General features: G+C 39.6%; 1 protein-coding gene across 4 annotated transcripts; it reads right to left on the bottom strand.

Annotated features, from left to right (window-relative positions):
* Positions 1-1,256: 1,256 nt before the first annotated feature.
* rap1aa (RAP1A, member of RAS oncogene family a) lies at positions 1,257-21,975 on the bottom strand. Of its 4 annotated transcripts, XR_013904333.1 has the most exons (10): positions 21,815-21,952; positions 17,060-17,189; positions 14,831-14,918; positions 12,447-12,515; positions 12,273-12,329; positions 12,049-12,189; positions 8,872-9,015; positions 4,849-4,967; positions 2,122-2,151; positions 1,257-1,999 (listed from the first exon to the last, which is right to left on the bottom strand). XR_013904333.1 is itself a non-coding variant. In XM_080295488.1 (9 exons), the coding sequence occupies exons 3-8, from the start codon at positions 14,885-14,887 to the stop codon at positions 4,878-4,880; spliced, it is 558 nt and encodes a 185-aa protein (XP_080151614.1). In that variant the 5' UTR covers positions 14,888-14,918; positions 17,060-17,189; positions 21,815-21,975; the 3' UTR covers positions 1,257-1,999; positions 4,849-4,877. The 4 variants fall into 4 exon arrangements, 3 of the variants coding, with proteins under 3 accessions (XP_080151614.1, XP_080151615.1, XP_080151616.1); XM_080295488.1 differs by lacking the exon at positions 2,122-2,151 and having other exon boundaries at positions 21,815-21,975; XM_080295489.1 differs by lacking the exon at positions 2,122-2,151 and having other exon boundaries at positions 21,769-21,822.
* Positions 21,976-22,334: the final 359 nt, after the last annotated feature.

Here is a 22,334-nt window from a genome sequence, read left to right as displayed (position 1 = left end):
ATAAGCATGTGATCCCCTACAGCCCAGCCACAATTCTGGCTCCCACAGGTTGGCTGTATGCCCACACAGATTAATATCAATCAATTACAGATATTCCTGATCTTATCTTTTTATGTGTATAAAGCACACCTGTCCACAGAATACATTTCTTCCATTTCAACCTCTCCACCACCTCCAAGGCCAAAGAGCAAGTCTGTAGACCTACACGGGGCTGAAGTGGACTACAAGACTATCAGCAAGAACCTTGGTAAGACAGTAAGAATTGTTGGAGCAATTAGGAGCTTGTTTATGATCTGGAGGCAGTTGGGACCATAGTCACCAAGCACATCACTGGCAACTCTGTAATGGATTGAAATCTTGCAGTGCCCACACGGTCTCCCTGCACAAGAAACCATGTGTACAGTGTGTAAGTTTGCCATTGAACATGTAAACGATTCAGAGGCTTGACCTCTAGGATTTTCTCCTGGAGAACTGCTGCTCACTGGATATTGTTTTTCAGACCATCTCTTTAAACACTGGAGATGTTTGTGTGGGAAAGTACTGGATCAGCAGTTTTTGAAATACTCGGCCCAGCGCATCTGGCACCAACAACCATGCCGCATTCATTTAGACATGTGGATGTGCTCACGTCTACATGCCTAAGTGGATTGGGTTGCTGATTGGCTGATTAGATATTTGTTAACGAGCTGCTGCAAAGGGTACGTAAGAACTGGCCTGTGAATGCATCATGGTGGTCATGTACTGTTTTTGTTACTTAATTATTAAAGCCACCACCCCAAGGTGGAGCAGCTGAGTTCTGTCTGCTCATCTTAATCAGTCTCGATTCTGCTTTTTGCTGCCTTCAATTCATACCCTGTCTTTCTGTACAAGTTCCTCTTTCTCTGCAGCTTCCTCTCAGCTCAGACCTCCTCTGGTGACTCAGTCTGAGGCCGTCATTTCTGCTGACAGGAAACACTCAAGTTACTCTTTTAGCTCTCTGGGAGATATCGATCTTCACACTGCTCTATTCGTGACCCAGAAAACCAGAACTTAATGAAACGCACTGTCAACTCATGCTGCTGTGGATAAAACATATTTGTTCATATAATGTGACTTTGATCAAATCAATTATTTTAAAAAGCGATTTCATAATCAATTTTCCACAGCTCATTTGGGTCCAGAGGGCAGCAGTATACGCAGATGTGTCCAAACTTCACTCCCAATCTTTTTGTTAAACACCAAAAACATGCTAAAAGGACAAAAACCAAGACCAAAACTAATGAAAATGTACTAAAATTTAATCATTCATAAAAGCTGGAAAATCATCTGTGACAGGGTAACACAAGAAGCGATATTAGAGTTGGTTTAGTACAATATATTTTCAGCCTCAAGACACAAATCAGAACGCACCATTTCCCCCATCAGTCTATAAAATACTAATTTCCTTAGCTTTATTATGCAAAAATGGAAGTAGAATATATTATGGGAAATATGGAAGGCTTGCAGCTCTCGATATAAAACAAAGTCACTTAGGAAAGATGTTATTTCATCAATACACATCCTTGTAAGTAGGAGCGAGTAATTTATGGACAATGATGCATCTTCATTGACACTGTTAGTGCAGAAATGTACAAGAAGACCAACATTTCACATGGATACTTTTGCGAACGCATTGTCACAATGTGTCAAATATCTGATGTTACTTTTAATAAAACATTTTAGTTCCCATAGATGGATATAAATCCAAGGTCTCCTCTTTTATATTGATATTTCCAAAAAGAAAGACAACTTGGAGAAGAGGACAAAAACAAAACAGTTGTCATCAGGCTGACAGTAAAAAAAGAAGAGGTGGATATCTTTGCCATTAAAGAGCAGAAAGAAAGAGTTTCTTGAGAGTATGTGCCGTCTCCTGCCATTTTGCGAGTGGTGAAATTTCTCTGTCAGCCTTTTTCAAAATGCTTCGGAGAGGACTTGGAATGCTGGCACGATCCACTGGGAAACAGTTAATCATTACAAGTTTCTGAAAGCAAGAAAAAGAAAGAATAAAGTCAGAAGATTCAATGTAAACGATGTGGACAACTTGTTCCTGAAACATTTTAAAAAGTCAAGACTGTGTCTCGACACTGCAGGACATTTGCCCACCTTTAGTAGTCCCCTGTGGCTTTGAAAAACCTGTATGATTATCAAGATGGAAATGAACAACCAGGGTTATTTTTTAAGACTTGAATTCTTATAAGTTGTGAAGCTAGCCCAGCTACAAGGTGGGCTGCAAGCCTTTATTCCTTGTGCCAGTTTGAGTCCTGGATAAATGGGGAGGGCTGCACTGATGTGAAATAAATACTGAATCAAATATGCAGATCAAAATAATTCCACACCAAATTGGTCAAGCCCTGGATGGAGGCTGATGACCCACTGTGGTGACTACTAACAGCTAGGAGGATTGTTACAAGGGATTCTTTTTCATTTTAAACTGTAAAAACATGCAGTTTATAAACAGAATGTTAATTTTGTCAACACATTATCCTCTTAATTCTGCTGAACCTCAACTGTGGCAGTTAACATGGATGTAAACACCTAAATATCTACTACATATAGACACACACACACGTACATACATATATATAAGTGTGTTTCCTTTGCTTTTCTAAAATATAAACTATAAAATGAAAACCATCAGCGAATCCACAAGGGCACAAGATGTTCACTTGCTTAATTTTTGGCTGTTGCAGGATAGAGACCTCACATGGAGCCAACTGGATAGGCTGTTCAGTTTTTCCCCTTCTACCTTTTCAGAATCCAAAAACCGATGGGAAAATTAGGCAAGACTTTTCACCAAAGCGCTCTCACTGCTGCAGCTGTTCATGTTTCATTTGAACTGTAGCACGTTTCCTGTAGAAGGCCATCCCATCTGCACTCATGTCAGCAATTCAAACTTTGGGAGCATCAGTTCTTTGGTACTCTGCCCGTTTTTTGACACCTGACATTGGCTGAGTGTAGTGCTGTCCCCCCCCCCTCTTTTGTACTTGTCATTTTACTTAATTCTCTAACTCCTTGTGTATTTAACTCATGAAATCACTTTCCTATAAAAGCATAATTCAGCTGTCCAATAGTCACTTGCACTTGGAGTCAGTCCATATAAGGGATGTTCTTGTTGCAGTGAAAACTTTTACTTTTCAGCTGCTCTGAATCAGTGAAGTGAAGCAGCTATATTGAAACCATACAAAATATTGACTTTCTTCGGCTGAGGCGAGACGCTTTGAAACAACTCATAAATGTTCAGCCTCCACCTCTCTAGAAACCATCTGTCCTCTTGGTGAACCTTTGTTTCCAGTTTACAAAGAGATTTACTGTGGCACCAAAATGTCAGAGTGCTGCTTATCCCAGTTTATGTTTTTGTTGCAGCTTCCCAAAAATGTCACATGAAACATAAAAATGTCAACTTCGTTATGCTTCCTATTTGCTGCTTTGTAAGACAAAACAATCACAGTATAAACTGTTTTTCTGCATTCACAAAGATCCATCAGGCAGGGAGGATTATGACATCATTTCCCTAGTTCATGAGTTTGTGAGCCACACTTCAGAGACTGTCTTTTGGGATTTTAGCCCAGTGAGGAAGCTGGGAATTAACAGCATGTAGTGGCTAAAGCATGCCTTGATTTGACTCAGAGTGTCGCATGCTCAACTCACAAACATTTCCTGAACGGCAAGTACAAGTGTGGACAAGTCATAACTGCCTCAGAAGCAAATCATAGTAGTAGGGGAAAAGAAAGACTCAAACTTTTGAGTCAATATCTGAAACACTTCCAGTGTGATAAGGAGAAAATCTACAGTCCTATTGTGCAATAAACATCATTCCCAATGTGTCTGTGAGGCCTTAGCTGCCTGAGTTGCGCCAGCTTGAGCATGTGTGACGTATGTCTATGATAAGATGATTGCTGTCAGGAAACTAGGAGGTAAACAGCAATGGTGCTGCGAAAGATGCACAAAAACCTTAAAGAGGAAGAAAAACATTTGAAACGTTGAAGTGTTGCACCAAAAGGACAGTTTGGGTTCAGTTTGGGAGGAGTGCTTTTGGTGAATATCATCAGCACACTGTAGAAGCTGTTGCAAGATGGGAGAGAAAGTAGCAGAACTGGTGAGACTTCCAGGAGTCCAGTTTGCTCCCATTTCATTACAGTGGAAATGCCTTGTTTTGCTTGATGACCAGTGTTTGCAACACAGCAGGCATCATTTAAGAAGCTAGAGCAAAACAATGTCCACAGCATTGTTCTTTGACAATGACAATAAATAAATACTTGACTTGACTTGACAGCATCTCAATCAAACCTCAAATCTCCAGAGGCGGATTTTTTTATATCAAAGCAAGGAGACTGCAAACCAAAGATTTATATTGAAAAACAAACATCAGACAATAACACAGTGGTGTAATTAAGGAAAAAAAACAGCTGGTAATTTCTGTGAATTTGTTGTAGGAACAAAAAGGCCAGAGAAGCTCCAACAGTGCTCTCTATAATTAGATTTCATTACAGTTGCGCTGCTGCAGCAGCAGGTGGAGCCACCACATTCGCCAAAATTCATATAAAGCACACTGTAAACCCTCTTTGATCCAATTAAAATGGAGGATGGTGTAACAAAAGACATAAAAAGAGGACTTGAGAGGCCTCTGGTTAATTAAAGTCCACATGAAACATTCACTATTAAACCTACAGAGATCTTGTTATTTGCAACACACCAATCCTCCCCCTCAAAAAAAATCATCATAATAATTATTGCTGTAGGTTTCTAAATGTTCTGTGATAACCCAGAGCTCAGAACACAGCTGGAGCCTTGCAAATGTCTGGAATAAATTTTGCTTTTACACCCACTCACCTGGCCTGGAGCTATCGTGGGATGGCAATTTAGAGCAGTGTGCAACTTGACTTCTTTTTTGTCTTCTTCTTTTCCATCGGCGTTTTTCTGTTGATCTGTCGCACCAGATCATAGAAAATCTACAACAGAGAAGATTTGATGTGTTTCAGCACTTTGCTTCAGTATATTATGGGATGTACGGAGAGAGCTACAGCTCAGGAATGATGTTATCAGTACAAATTCCTGTTGACACACAACACTAAAACGCATGAAATGGTAGACAGCAAACACAGTTTCTCTTGTTTCATTTGCTGGTCTAGCGGTCGAGCAGCTTCTGTCTTTAAAATGAAAATCATACAATTAGAAATCTATTTTTAAAAGATAACTAGAAACACAAAGTCACTAAGTTAACACTGAATGCTTTTAAGAATATCATAAGGTTGTGTGCATTTATGGGAAACTCTCAGGTGTGTTAGTGTAAATCTGCAGCTGATCAACTAAAACTCAATATTTACATTTTTTTAAGCCCAGTTTTACTCTATTGTTACAGCGAGGAGTGCAACTAGTCAACCAGACATTTAAACACAGATTCCCTCTCATGCTTCCAAAGAAATAAGTCTGGTAAACATATTATTCATGTTTTATTCATGTAGAACTGCAGGTAAGTGTTGGGTTTAGGATGTGAAGACACCACTTGCCACTACACCCACAGCAGATTTGAGCCCCCCACTGAGCTGACTGACACACTTAATGGCTGACTAAAGTAAGACGAGGATGACTATTACTCTGACTTGCTGAGTTTGTTGTGGGAAGTGAGAGAAGCAGCTGCAACAGCAGAAAACAGTCACGCAGACAGGTGCAGGTTATGCTGGTATTGCACTGGTGAGCAAAGGACTGAAGACTGGTGAACTGTCAATTTTAATTTCTGATTTGTTTTCCACTCTTCCTGCAGTTAGTTTGCTCCTTTAGTTAACTGTTTAAAGCTAGCTACTCCACTAACCTGTGCCTCATCTGTCAGGTGTGTGTACCCTTTTTGGCTGGCCTGGCTGAGTCACTGAGGTCTGGTGCTCCATTTTAACTTCTCTATAATTTGTCTCAGTATATCATTTATAATGCTGGTGTAGTCGAGTATATTCCCCCATTTGCATACTTAAATAAAATGAACTGTAAAGTCTTTCAGGATATTTTAATGTTGTGTTGTTAAGTTTTGGTAATAGTATTTACATTTATTGCAGTGTTTCCAAGACAGACTTTACTAGTGATGTCAAGAGTGGCCATCTGACTATGCAATCTGTCCCCACCAAGTTGCAACTGTTCAGCTGGCTCGCATATGTAATTATTTTACTGTAATACAGATATAAAACAGCTTGAAAAGCATGAAGATTTTTACCTTCAGTTGGTAAATGTCTGCTTATTTTTCCCGTTTAAGGACTAAACCTTCCTTGCTGCCTTTGCAGGTGAACAACAGAAATACTAGCCTGCTGAACCAACTATTCATATTTTATCAATGTTCAACATCGGGTAGCTTAAAATACCCCCTATCAATCTCCCTATTTATGATGGGAAGTTGTAAACGAGCAAAGCAGAAAGTAAAGATAGATGACAACCGTGTGAACCAGCACAGTTCTGCAGTGCTATGACTATGCCCGAGAAACCTGCATGTAATCGCTTGACTGGAGCGATGTATCACCACATTCTGTCGACGTTAACCTGTGAGGAAGGAAAGCTGCTGGTGATGGCAATGTTAATGTTTACCTACTCGGCAAGGCAATTTGAGCTGTGCACAACACTAGTCGACTAGTCACCGATTATTTTTGCGATTAGTCGACTAATCAGATCATGCATCCACTGGACGTAAAACCTACAGCTTATTGCACTAGCATGCATCTGCTCTTATATAACTATCATTAGCTTACAGCTTTAAGTGTTTAAGGTATGTGCTAACTAAAAATAAAGACAAGATGATAGTTTATTAAATTTTAATGAAATTTGCAGATTGTTTCGGTGAAGTTTAATAAACTCAGCCGTCTGCTCCTTGCTATCTAAAATATAACAGGACACCGGAGTAAATTCTCGAGCATCTCACACTTCTGATAATCAGCTGTCTGCCTGACATTTATTCAGCTGTGTAAAAACTATAACTTTAATCTCAGCCAAACCGATTTACTCAAGAACAAATAAAAAATTGAAAAAAGCCAAACAATAATATTTTGAAGTTATCTAAGTGACTTATATATCATGTTTAACCTGAGTAGCGAAAGACAGCGGTGGGTTTGAAAACGATTTGCCGGGAGTCCGGTGTTCTCACGGCTCTAGTGAGCCTAGCCCCCGGCTAGCTATCGAGCTGGTGGGTAACAGACGTCTCCGAAAACGTCGGAGCGCTTTTGAAAATATGTGGTGTCTTGATAAACTGAGCAGATATTTGAGGTTTACACAGATACATTCTCGCCTGAAAATATGTTAAACGTTTATTTTGTGACCCAGAAAGAACAATAAGAGTAATTTTAAAACTAACTAGCTGCTGCCATTGTTGGAACCTGAGCAGGGCCGGGGAAATGAAGGGTGCATTTGTCGGAGTCTTCGAATTTGGACAGTCTTCGTCGTGTCGCTGTAACGTAATCGGCCTACAAATGCGGGCAGGAGGAGGATGTGGTTCCTGAATTTGGACACAGCTACGATACCGGACACTGCTTCTTCTTCTTCGGGGTTTAATGGCAGCTGGCATCCTTGTACATGCAGTGCTGCCATCTTCTGTTTCAGTCCGTTATTACACTCTTAAATCCTACTACTTATTCCTGCGCCTTTTGGGAACAACGCGTCGACTATTAAATTAGTTGTCGACAATTTTGACAGTCGACGTAATCGTGACTAGTCGACTAATCGTGACAGCAACACAATGTCAAAGTGCCTTGAATTTCAAAGTCATATAAGATAAAATATGATTTAATGACTGAAGGCGGTCAACCAGTTTTGGACAGCTGTGGCTCAGGATACTAAATGCCAGATTTCCTCGTTCATCCACCTGACTGTGAGAGTGATAGATAAAAGGCATTTAATAGATGTTTAATTTGTGACAGTTCATTCACTGTTAGCCAGCTAGCTCCAGTACTGTTTTTATTTTTTTAACTGTTTCTTAATGGCAGGGTGATGAGGGTGCTGCTGTCCTGAATCCCTCATCTAGTGGCTGGACATTCTTCAAATCCATATCTTGGAATCCAAACTGAAACTTGTCAGTTGTCATCCTTCTGCGCTGAAGATCTGCAAACTGCAAACTAAAGGGGTTGTTCTAAGCAGGAAGAAGAGAACAGGTGCTGCTACTCTAGACATAAAGAGGCATCCACACAGGAAGCAACTAGCAGCAACGTGGCAAACACTTAAAGAGCACTTAAAATCAGGGTGAAATAACCACTGAGTGATGACACTGAGTGAGCGGTCACGGAGCTCAACTTTATTAACTTAAAGGCACACAACTGATGCAACTACAAATTAGAGTGAAGGATACTTTTGACTGACAAATGAGAAGGCAAGACATACATCTGAGGGTTACCTAGGCAACCTGAGACTTGAATGTCCACAGTGACTGACTGTCAGCAACAAAGCGGTACGTAACAAGCAAATCACTTCCTGTGGACACTCCTTTATAGAATGTTGTAGGGAAAAGTTCAAGATGGTGGAGCTCAAGTCCAGGACGAGAAACTTACTGGGAAGGCAGCTGATTACTGCTCAGTTATTTATTGTCAGAAAGTTTATATGTTATTATTTATGAATTCATTCAGTGAACCACCTCCTGCCTCTATACTGTCATTTTGTACTTATCATTTATTTTGGCCATGATAATTATGTAGGGAATTTTTTTTTTTACAGTATTATAATCTCATGGTGAATTTTAAGATATGACATTTCATAAACGTCAAAGGTCATCGCTACAGTCCTATCAGACAGTTGTGACATTTTGACATAATTGGCGTATGAAGGCATGCAGTCACTGGTGCAGAAGCATAATGAAGAGAGACCATACGTGCAGCGTGTGGTATTAGCACTTACCTCATTAACGTTGATCTTTGATTTAGCTGAAGTCTCTAAAAAGGCACAGTTGTTCCACTGACGGGCCAGGTTCTGACCCTGCTCCTTCCCGACCACACGCTCATCCTCCAGGTCACACTTGTTTCCCACCAGGATCATGGGAACCTGATGGATTAGTAGACATGCGACATGTTCAAAAAACAAAATAATGAGGAACTTTAGTTTTATTTTTTTGCAGATGTAAAATGACACAAAAGCAATGAAAGAAACAAATACATAAAAATGCCTTCTTCTTCATGTTTATCACAAGTTTCAGGAATCTGATCAGAGGGTGGATTTTAATTAAAACTATCCACATGATCATTATCATCATTATTAATTACAATGGTGGCTCCAAATGATTATGGAAAACAAGACAACAAATATAGGAATATATTAGAAATGCTCAAAAATGTTGACCAAATTCATGTTTGAAAGATTTCATCACAAGACTAAACAGTGGTTAGAAAGCTTATGTGCATACTGAGGAGCAGAAGGTTGCAGCAAAAAGAGACCTTAACCAAGACACACAGACCAGCTGAGCAACCTGCTATGAATAAATAAAGAGCGCACACACTCAGCATGCTCCATCTCTCTTGATTTAGAGAGAGGAGAAGGCAGCAGATCGCAACCAACAGCAGCTCTGACATTTCCACCCCGTCACAAAGTTCCTGCCTCCCTGCGCTCTGCCCTCTTCTCCCACGGTGCTGACTTTAATGAAGGAGAGGTGACAAGGGCAGATTACACAGTGAGACGCTGCCAGTTTTCCCTCTGCAGACTGAGGAGGAGCCTCAGAATTACAGCATTCAGATGTTTATTATACTCTGCCAACATATCATCACTGGTCGGTGAAAACAGACATCAGGTGTTCCTTCCAAAAAAACCAACCAACCAAACTTAAAAAAAAGAAAGAAAAAAAAAAGGATCTTTTACACTTGTTTCTATTTTTTGGTGAGACTTGTATTCATGTCCTAGATAGACACACATATGGATTTATTTTTGCTCTCTCTGCAGATGTGCACCAATGATGTCTGTAGAAAGGGCTGGTCAATGATCTATCCAGTGCTTGCTACTCATTTGTTTGTTCAAGACAGACATAATAAAGATTTATAATATAATAAATATAAATAAATAAACATGATAAAGTTGTTTAAAAAGGAGTCTGTCTGTAGGTCAAAGAAATGCACCAGCATTTTAAGCCAAATAAACTATTTCAAACCCCAAAGGATGCTACTGCTTGTTTTCAAAGCAGCATTTTTATGTGAATAATAGAAAAGGAATCAAGAGTAAATTTAGCTCCAATTACTTTTGTTAAAGCATTATGACATTTTGGGCTAACAGTAATATCTGCAACAGTCTGGCTCATGGTCAGTGGTTATATTTTTTGTTTACTCAGTATTTAACTTCCGTTTTCCACTTTAAAAAAACTTAATAAATATATATATATATATATATATATACACATGTATATGACACAAACTTTAACTTCGTATCACTTTAGTGTTGAACATTTTACAGTATTCATTCATATCCCTAAATTTAATTACGCAATAGAATATTTCAAAGACATCCGAATGTGACATTTAGCTATCTATTGTGGGGGAGTTTAACAGAGCAAACACACTCCTGCAATAGTGCATGCTGTATCTGCAAAAGCTATAAGAGCTTCTTAATGTATGCCTAGTTACAACTCTTGCTGCTGTAGACTTCAGACACACTGCTGCCAGTGTGAGGAAAGAAAGAGAAAGTGAGGGCATTAATTACTGTAATTAGTGAACAGAGGTAAGTGGGCAGATATCAGGCGAGCAACTGACAGTAAAAAGTGTTAACATTTCATAGGCTGGATTTTTTTTATTAACCTGGCATCTTGTGCCGAAGGGTTGAAAACACCAGTGTATGATCATGTCACTTTTTACCACCATTTTAATGCTATACCAGTACAGAAGCTCAGAGATTCACATGTTATACAGAGGAAAATGTCGCAACAGTTTGGAAAAACAGGACTTTTCAGTTTTCACTTCTCCTTCTCCTACATCAGGACTGATGTGGAGGTACGGTCTGAGTGGCAATCCTTCAGGAGAATACTACAGCGGGCCTTAATGGTGGGCATTAATGGATGCAGCTATGCAATGATGTCAGCAGTGGCACATATACTGGGTCCCCACTACAGAGTGACAGCCATTCACACTTGCATATATAAATGCCAATTAACCATTAACAAGCACAAAAGAGGAAACCAGAGTATCCAAAGAGAGCTCACACGGGCACAGGGAGCAGTAAAAAACGTACGCTAAGCAAATTGATTGGACAGGTGTACTGATGGTGTTTCTACTAGCCAATTCAAATGTGTGAAACTCATTAACTCATTTCCAACACTGTGCTACTAGGCTGCACAGTGTTGGAGTGGTTAGTGCTGTCACTTCACAGTAAGAAAGTTCTTGGTTGAAATGAGGGTTAGAGTAAACAGCTGATAGTTGTGGTAACCGGTGCTGTTCTGCAGTACTGTGACATAAAAAGAGGTAAGTGGTTGCATGTCGGCTGTTTCTGAATAAACTGGAATATAACCAAACAACCAAAATACAGGTGTAATCACATTCTGCATCGGTATGTGGACGCCAGCATAGAAGAGAACGTAGCTCTGGCCGACCAAACTCTGCAAACCACAGTTTGTATATCTGCCATGTTATATGCAGCATAAAGCTAATCAACATTCAGCAACATTTGAAGCATGATTTGACTAATGAACTCCAAAAATTCATGCTCAATATTTGTTTGGACAGTATTTACGTTTATCAGTAATTATTTTTTTGCCTTGTCAGCTGTAAGCAAGTTTGGCCAATTAATTGGTAGATCCCTTTCTTTTTCTGTTAATTAATCATTCGTGTCATTGCTGAAGTAGACATTAAAGGTTTGTTGCTTTTCTTGGCCTTCTATAAAAAAAAACTTATTGGAAAGAAGAGATGCTTGGGTTCTAGAAAGTTATGAACCCTTAAAGTTAAAAACCTTTTTGCTTGTGATGTATCAAATAATTAAAGAAAAAAATTAGGAGGTTTTGTTTTGCAATTTTCATTGAACAATGAGGACAAACATTTTTAATGGGGACCTCTTACATGAGAGTGCTTTATAATCAAAACAAGTGTGAAAGTGTGTTAAACTCACATCCTCTGTGTCCTTTACTCGCAGGATCTGCTCCCGGAGGTCCTGCAGGTCGTTAAATGTTGACTGCGCTGTAATGGAGTACACCAAAGCAAAGCCCTGGCCATTCTTCATGTACAGGTCCCTCATGGCCGTGAACTGTTCCTAAAGAACGATAACAGACGGCATCAGCAGCCGGTCCACAATTTCCTCGAAACACCCCTGCATCCTGCTCATGTTTGACTTACAGTTCCAGCTGTGTCCAGGATTTCAAGCATACATTGCTGCCCATCGACCTCGACTTGCTGTTAAAAAACAACAACAACAACAAAAAAAAGGTGCATTTTTACAAGACTTGTTTTATTTGAAAATGTTTACAAAGTCATGCGAAGCAACGAATGTGTGTGCAGGTTAGGTCATACCTTTCTGTAGGAGTCTTCTATTGTGGGGTCATACTTCTCCACAAAAATGCCTTGCACAAATTGGACTGTCTGTAATGAAGAAAAGAAAAGGGAAATAACACAGGACATCATTACCAATCCGAAACTACTACACTCCTCTTTTTTTCCTTCTTCTCACCCCCTCCCTTATTTTCTAGGTGTGTTGGGTGGAGTGTTGATGAATTCTTCTGCTCTTGTTTAAAGGAAGCTGGCCCAGAACAAGCCAGTCTTCAGCATTCCAAGATCCTTGCTTTAATTTGTCAGGGTTTACTTTATTTTTATTACTTTAGGGATGATGGTACAAGATCCTCCCCCTCTTTTAGCCAGTACTTCAGGCCTTTATTTCATTTCTTGTTTAAATAAAAGAACTTAGTCTAATAAATCTCGGGCGTGGCACTCTCTTTGTATGCTTAGCCACAGCTGAGCCTTAATGTTTTATGGATGTGGCCATAACAAGCTTATTACAAAGACAATCTGACAAAAACATTTAATCCAACTTCAAGTCCTTAAATAATAAGACATAATTGTAGCTCACGTTTTTTATATTCTTAAAGTTTGAATTGATCTACAGTCCTATGTAGATATTTTCATTGAAAGCAGGATGCCAATTTGTTAAGAGGTGAGAGATTTTCTTGCACAGATGGACGTTTGATCGCTACCGAAAGCAGTTTTAGGGAGCACCAAACGTAAAATTAACTCCCTGCTTTCAATTAATAACTCCTTTTATAACCATTTTCATAAAGGTATAACATACATTTTCAGGGTCTCTTGTGGCTTGAAATAAGCCTGTGTGAATGACACACCACTGGTCTGTTACCTTACTGAGATATCTTCGCATTTCCCTGTTATTTCTGGTCATCTGGCATGTCTGAGTAAATTAAATCCTGCTTTAAAATCTGTTTAAAAACTGTTTAAAGATTTCTGCTAAGTGATGTAACAGACCGACTGCTGTTCCCATGTCAGACTTTCAATCTAACAACAGATGTACAGTAAATCCTACCTTATAAAGCTCTTAATGTTCAGGGTTTTTTTCTGCTTTACAGGATTTTATCTCAGGATGATTTTGAGTTTTTACAGGTGACCGGTTGCGCTTAATCCTTGGACTCTACAAAAAAGCTTTACAGGACTTCCAGTTCAAAGCAATTCTTATTTATATTTCCTCTGCCTCGGTGCGCAGAGCCTTGTCATTTTAGCTCCTCTGGCTTTACAGTTATTGGCTGCCCCTCGTAAGACGGAAAGTCAGAACAGCAGGTGGCTGAAACTTCTGTGCTTTCATTCTTACGGATTCAAGAGTGGGAGGAAAAAGAGCTTTTGGATCACAGGGATTACGTCTACGCACACACACCTCACTACTTGAAACTTTGGATATGCTTAAAGCGATCATCCGCTCCTGTAACAGTCTATGATAAAACACTGAGGAAAAAAACAGTAAGACCCGTTCAAGGAATTAGTTTTGCATTTAAGGATATATGCATGCTTGCTTTCTTTATAAGTTCTGTTGCTGGTGAATTTAAGGGGTAGTTAAATATGTAAAGTATCCTCATAATTATAAAATATGAAAAACACCTCTTGTTATTGAGATAAATAGCTCAACAGCTCTGTAAACCTCACTGAGAAAAGAAAACATTAATTTCAGCTATGTGGAAATAAAAACTTTGCAACTGTGTGTGTTGTAATATTATATACACACACACATTTTTTCTTTGTCTGTTTGTTTTAATTAACAGCAAAATCATAATTATTTAGCAGTACTAGAGTTTGAAAATATAGTGGATTTTTAAAGTCTGTAAAAGAAGAACGAATGCCCTTTAACCTTAATTATAACTCAGCTCTATGCTTTATAACTACTATACAACCCAACTATAATAAACTGTATAAATAAATATGAACCTTCCTCTGTCTAATGGGAAGTAATTTAGGACTTTAAGGGGCCCATTTTACACTTGTCGTTCTTGCCCTTGAACACCAAAAAGTGATGTCACTGCCACTGAATCGAGCCACGCTTTGGTGTCATTTTGGCTGTCTCTCAATTTTTCTAATCAAACATGGGTCCCGTGGCAAATGATGTGTACGATTGTACACTCCCAGAGTATTGCAGCAATTACTCGTGGAGCTGTGGCGACATCACTATTTGCACTCAACATGACCAATGTGACGAATATAATGGACCCATTACTCAGTGTCAAAAGTAAAGGAAAAGGATGTGCTGAAAGGGAAACTGAGCACATAATAAATATTTTAGCGATTATTGATTAATGGACGCTAAAACTGTGATTAAAATTAGGATTGGATTCATTTACAGTCTTGCATAAACTCATTAAAAAAATACCCTCGGCTTTCAAGCTTTAGTAGCAGCCATCGCTCACCAGTGCAGACTTTCCCACGCCTCCCGACCCCAGCACCACAAGCTTGTACTCGCGCATGGTGGGCAACTTCACTGGACAGCGCAAGAATCTGTGAAAATACAGAAGACAGATGCTAAATATCAGACAGACAATCAATGTGTTACTTTCACTGAACTGTGTGAGATTATTCTGAATAAGCAAAACATTTTCTGGCACTAGTTTTCTTTATGTTCTCATCTCCCCTGAAAGAAGCCTTTAAATAATTAAATGACAGCCAAACGGGTAAGGTTTTTAAAAGACTACAAGTAATAAGTAATGACCCTAACACTGGTGCTGGGAGCCAAACAACCTACTGTGGCAGAGCATTGGATCTAAACCAGAACCTGCTGTCATGAAAAGTGTCTGATGAAACAACAGATGCCAAAATGTGCTATCAGCAGTGCCTCTGCCTGACATACAAGCAAAAGAAGTCCTGACAACTGAGATTGACTGGAGTCTTCATTTTTAGTGTGCCTGGAGGGCAATAAGCTCTTAGGATAAGCACTGATGCATTTTGAATAGTGAATCTACTGACTAGACACTGATGTCAGTGTGAACACCCCCGTCAGTATCCACAACAATGAGAAGTCACTGTTGACCACAGAGGATTGAAACCTAATCATTCGTCTGCCAAAAAATTTTGCTCGACTTCCCACCCACTATCAAGAGACTTCATGATGATACGGGCGTCACCTCTTTACATACAAAAAGAATTAGAAAAAAGTTTGAAAAAAGATGGGCTTACTCTCTCCAGGAATTCAAACCAGTATTTTTCCTGGAGGTAAAACTCAAGAAAGAACTACATCTGCAATACAAACATGCAAACTTTAATCTGAAGCACACTGTGAGGCAGATTCTGACAGTGACACTGCAGTCAGCAGGTAAGCCACAAATAACTTCATCTCATTATAATACAGAGGAGAAAGGCCACAGAGAATGACCCGTCATTAAACTCCATCAGCCTGACACATTTCTGTAAGCGTGACCTAGAAAATATTGGCAGAGGAGACAGGAGATGTGGGTTTTCATCTACTGCCTGTTTGATTATTTAAGAGGAAACTTCAGTAGATCTGACTAACTTCCTGTGTGCTTTCAGTGTTGACTGATTGAAGAATTTTCATTTTAACTTGAAAGTGCAGAAATAACAACCAGTAACAACAATGACAAAGTTTCAAAGTAGTATTAAAAGAGAGGCGTATTTTAAATGTTATTCTGAAATGCAAATGTAATGTTCATTTGATGTATAAATGTCAAAGAGGGGGTGATGCAGGCTAAAATCTCATTTGAGAGCCTCTTTGAATCTACTAATTATGCTAGGTCTGTGGGACCTTTGTCAAATGTTGAGCCAAACAATACAAAAACCACTCTGTCACACTCGAACAGCATTTGCAATTCTAATGACGACGTATGAAGCATCACCAGAAACCCACAGTGTGAGGCAGGCACACGAGGCCCTCTACAAAGCGCCATTGTAATGACCCTCATCTACTCGAGTACGCCAAACAGAAAACAGAGATCAGAGCGAGCATGACCACTGCACTGAAATCATTATTGTGGCGAGGAGGGTAGGTGTGCACGTTGAGACGCCAGCGTGTGCCTGATGCATTGGTTGATGCATAAAAATGAAGGCTGCGGAAAATGAAACCGTGTTTAAAATGTAAATTTATGTAGGTGTCGCAAAACTTGCTTCAAAGCCTTGGTATCAGATAAGAAAACTAAGCCTTCCGGTGATTAGATATGAGCCTGGATTCAAACAGTGGCCCTATCGAGCATGCGAGCTGTGGCCACCTTCGCTAATCCCACTCATTAATTTTTGCTGGCTTTGGTAATGAGAGTACGTGCCTGTGAATGCTAGCAGCACTGACAACTAAATATTCAACTCCATTTACAAATGAACAAAGACCCTTAAAATCCATTTTTAAAAATGACACATTAGCCATTTCCAGGTCCAAAGGCAAACACACAGCGAGGCACTGAGAGTTAAAAAGGTCTAAATTATTCTTCAATAAAATGCTCAGTGTGGCTGTTTTCCCAGATGTTGTAAAAAAGGTTAGTGTCCAGGCATAAATGAAAGAGAATTTCCAAAACTGAGCAAGAAGAAGCTAACTACTTACAAGATGATATACCATGTTCAGACTTCAGTAGACACTAGGACATGGACATATTTTCATTCTGTGAATAAAACACAACAAACAAAACTGCTCAACTCACTGTGTACACGGCTGCTGAAGATTACAACTCCCTCTACATCTGGGGAGGAGGGGCTGGCAGATCCTCAGGTACAGGGATGTCAACAGGAAGGGTCCAAGGGTCGCTCAGGTGCCAGCAAGGCCACGCCAAACTGTTCAGACAGGAAAAAAGTTCTAAATTGAACAATTATCATCCAGCAGGAATGACAATTACAATTTGACATAACTGCACATCAACTTTGGGAGCAACTTTTGTTTTCTTTCAAACAAATTTTCTTGAATGCCAACTACAGATATAGAAGAAAACTAACCAAACGTTGTCAAAAATGACACTAATGGAAAGAGTGGTGCTGAATTATGGTTGTATTGCTTAGTGTTTCTTGCACTGAAAGAAATTCAGCTTGAGAACTGCCAGCACAGGCGTCAACTCGTAAAATGCTCTCGCGCAACCTTTAGCCAATTAGATGACATTATACAAATATCCTGAGCGTGAGATGTGCCTGTGCAATCCAGCATCAAAATTAGGGGTGCAACGATATTCGTATCGATATTGAACCGTTCGATACAGTGCTTTCGGTTCGGTACGCATATGTATCGAACAATACAACATTTGTAATTTATTTTATCAATTTTCCTTCTGACGATGCTGTCTGTGTGGAGCGCTCAGTGAATCTGCGTTCGACTACTCCGCCTAGGCTGCACTGTCGAGCGCAGATCCACTGAGCGCTCAACACAGACAGCATCGTCAGAAGGAAGAGCGCAGGGCACCTCCCCCACCCTCATTCAGTTCTGGCGTTTGGAATTATTTTGGTTTTCATGTGACGTATGACCCTGAAGGTAAGCGAGTCATGGACTAAAGTAAAACAGTATGTTGGATGTGCCATGAAATGCTCAGTTACATTGGTGTAAACTAGTGTGCTAGCGCAGTTAGCTCGTTAACGTGTTGGCCGTCTAGCCCCATGCACGGAGCGATCGGCGGTAGCTCGTTAACGGAGATTTGCCGTGTTGTGGCGTTAAGGTCATTTCAACGAGATTAACCTGAAAGCACTAGTGGGAACACAACGAATATGACTCCACATTTACGCCGACATCATCCTAGTGCAAAGACAAAAACAACAAGCATGCTACTAACTTTAGCCGAGTCATTTAGACAGCTGTTAGCACATGATTCTCCTTATGCTGCTGAGAATATAGCCCAGAAGAAGCGGATAGTATAGCTTTTATTTTGGAAAGAGCCCTTTCTCTGTAATAAACTCTCTTTTCCAAAGATGAGTGATTCCTCAATCAGATACAGGGCTCGCAATATCGCTAGCCCGACGTCCCGGAGCTAGCAATTTTTTCAGTCGGGCTAACAAAATCTATCTCTTCCCTGCCCGTCGGGCTATTGTAGGAAAAATATATGTCAATGCTTTTGCATTCTTTCAGAAATGTAGCTGGGTAATTATGTCATTGGCATCGGTGAGCCACTGTCAATATGTGACATATTGAAGTCGCGTTTGAATTTGCGCTTGTTTTTTTGCTTTCACTTTGCAATCGTGCGAACTGTGTATAGAGAGCGACAGCACTGATCTGTGAGTGATGATAATTTGCGCACCAATTCCTCTGACATCGTCTTATTAATCGTTAGCTTACTATGCAAACATGACAAGTGAAATCTCCCGCAGCAAGCTTAAACATGTGAGAGGTTGATTGCGCAGAGAATCGCTGAGCTTATGTGAGTGAGTGTGTAAAAGCATTTCAGTTCTGCTGAGCCAAATAAGACAGGTCAGGGTGAAGAAGTGACAGCCAAAGAAAAGCTTACCACAAAACGGAGAAGTTATGACAAATCAGACTATAAGGCAAAAAGAAAGTGCAGCTTTATGGTTTCATGGACAAAAGAATTTCTGTGGCTGCAATATGACGAGCTAAATAACCAGGGCTGCACATAAGTGGTCCGCAGGTGCGCATTCGCTGTCAAAATAAAAAACACGCACAAGGGTTAGGGTTAAATTTAAAAACTGTACTTTTGAGTTAAAATATATATTTATAATTTTAATAAATGACAAATTAAAAATGCATGAACATTTTTTTGTATCGAAAAAATATCGAACCGTGACACCAAAGTATCGAACCGAACCGAACCGTGAATTTTGTGTATCGTTGCATCCCTAATCAAAATGTAGACAAAGTTGATCATTGCAGTGAATAATTAAACTGTTGTAAAGTCCTATATAAGAGTTACTAACAGGCAGCTAGCTTGACTTTTAACAAATGCCGATACGCAATAATAACCTATTACACCAGCAAAGATACAACCCACCAATGTGAGGAATCTCCTCCCATTAAGCACTGAAGCAGCGCATCTGTTAAGTTTGTGCTGAGGGACAATGATTTCAGGCACTGACAATGAACAAGTTGCACTTTACAACTTGTTCTCCAATTTGTCTTTCTCTTATTTTTGTATATTTCTCCTGTTTGCTATTTATTCCTGCTGTTATTCCTATTTACATTTTAATTTGACACAGTTAGTGTGGAGCACCCACAATTTCGTTGTACAAGTGCAATGACAATAAAGAGCTATTCTATTCTAGGTGACTGGCAATAGCTACCCACTCAAGGCAATTTTTATCCAGTTTCCTCATTGATGCATTATATAAATAATTTCATTACTCCGAGATTAACTAATTCAATCTGTCACAGTTTCTAAGTGTGGATGGGCGCAGCACAAGCTCACGCCTGGACTTCCACATGCTTTGAAGTTAATGTGCGCATATGGCTGCTGTACTGATGGATCATAATCATCATCAAAGGAGAGAAAAAAGGAGGAGGATACTTCCAACAGGTCTGGAGCCAATTACAGTTGGCTAAATCATTCAGCGTATATCATAGCTTGTATATCAACCTGCAAAGATTTGACATGTTGAAACCAAGAAGTTATGGAAACTCAAACAGGCCAAATTCTACCGGCCAGCTGTTCTGCTACTACAAAACAACTTTTTTGGGGCGGGACAGTCATAAGTCAAAATTTAACTCACTAAACTCAAACATCCGAGACGTTAATTCAAAATGTCAACTTAACTCTGTCAGTCAGGAAGCTCCCCCCCCCCCTTTCCAGTGGTGGACACAAGTTTCAATAAGAAATGCACTCCTGGAGCGTTATTCCCTTTCATCTGTGCATTCTATGCCACACATTGTACATTATGGAGGGTAGATGGGCTCTTCTGTCACCTGGCAGCTAATCTATCAGTCATTATAAATGAAATGCTGCTTCATTTGTTTTACGCTGCAGAAACTTCAGCTAATAGAACTGAAAAATGATTGTTCCTATTAGAGCTCTTTAAAAATAACTAAAAAAATAAATAAATAAATCACAGAGAACATTAAATGAGTAGAAACCTTTCACTCAATTACGGTTAAAACAAACAAGCAAAAAAATAACTTACCGGTAAATATGATTTATTACAAACTCTTAACACCTGATAGGGAAAAAAGCCATTTCATTCCGAGCAAACATTACACCAGTCTCACAAAAGAAGGTGATCAGAAGCACTGTAAAACTCTACTGTGGTGCGTTTGTGCAGTCACATGGACAGCTTGATGGACGACTCTTTATGGCTATTTAAATAAGCTAAGCTCAGCTGTCATGTTACATAACAAACGCAAAGTTACTCACTGTTTACAGGACCTGTTGCTGATCAACAAACAGACAGTAAAATATGCTGTTCTGAACTATTTAATCACACAGAGTAATATTTTTTAGACCCCTGTTTCCAACCCTGAGAGATACTAGTATCATGTGTCAGAGCCAGAGGGAGGGGGGATTTCAACTTAAAAGCACAAAAAAATACTTAAGTTAACTTCCCTAAATAAATAAAACATGTTTTTGAAGAAGTCTTTAAAGTAAAACTTTATACATTAAAACAGAAGGCTTCCATTCGACAATTAAATGACAACTTGTTTTCGGGATAACTTTTGTAACGTAGTTAGTTTCGAAAGGAAGGGTGTGGCTTTTAGTTTCTCAGCGCAGCAGACCTTCCCTGTCAAGCGTATTAAAACAACCAGTCACAGAGAGAAGTATCACCAGTTAAACACGAAACAAATGTGAGCCGAATGCCAAGTCTGGGAGTCTAAGATGCCCCAAAAGTAGTCACACTTCGACAACTCAAATGTTAGCATTCTGCTAGCACATTCCGGTGAAAGCTAGCTAACGTCCTAGCCCGGAAAAGACATGGCGAAGCTGTGCGGGACAAACGCCGCGTTAAGTAATGTCGGTTCCGCGGAAGAAATTCCATCGAGTTCACGGTTTAATATTAGTTCCAGTTTGACAAACTCTATTTTAAGTTGCGCTACGGGTAAAAGAACTGTTTAGCAAACACCGGGGCTAATAAGTTAGCTAGACCGTTAGCACAAGAGTGAACTCTTAAAAATAGCTTTTTCTGTTTCATCTGATGCTAACGACTCTGGTTACGCACAAGTTAGCAAACAGACATGCCACTAAACATGTTAGGATAAATGTTTAAAAATATAATCGGATGTTAAAGGACTTGAACCGCAAACCACATTTGCACCGATAACTCATTAGTTACTTGTTAGCACCTCAATCTAAGTTAGCTTCGAAGCTAAGCTATTTTACCACCACTATTATTTAATTACGGCGGAACTAGAAGTAACTCTGGTGTCTCATCAGAGACAAACAAATGCTTAGAGACTAATGATCAAAACAATGAGGACACGGCCCTAACAATTACTCACTAAAATAGCAGTTTTACTTTGAGATAGAGCTGCAGAGGGCACTCACCGTGTTCCGCTATGTGTGCGCTAACTGAAGCTGTGGATGTAAGGAAGGGTCGGGGGAGGGGGGGCAGAGAGACCGTCGTGTTTTGATTGGACCAGGATCAGCCAATCACTGCAATCCAGGTTACGGTTCAATTACAACCTCTTCACTTTGAAAACAAGCTCCAGTTACATACTAGAAGTGGGATAAAGCTTAAGGTAAATAACATTACACAATTTGGCATTTATCATATAATCTTGTGTACAGACTTAAACTCTTCTGCTTCGGACTCGATGAAAACAACACTTTAAGTTGTTTTCCTCTTCATTTAACTCTAACAAACTATTCATATTCTATATGGCTTCACTTATGGTTTAGATCACATTTGACCAGGGCCAATTAATTCTTACATTAATTCTGCAACAAAATTTGAACTACAGATCAATTTTGAATATATAAAAGCTTATCTGACATTAATAAATGGACGATTAATTCTTTTTTAATGATTCACAGAGCAGGGAGAGTGTATTTTTATGGGTTTGAC

The sequence above is a fragment of the Astatotilapia calliptera genome, chromosome 20, assembly GCF_964374335.1.
Source record: "Astatotilapia calliptera chromosome 20, fAstCal68.1, whole genome shotgun sequence".
Lineage (NCBI taxonomy): Eukaryota > Metazoa > Chordata > Actinopteri > Cichliformes > Cichlidae > Astatotilapia > Astatotilapia calliptera.
Note: the sequence above shows the minus strand (reverse complement) of the source record. Positions and strands in the feature narration are given on the sequence as shown.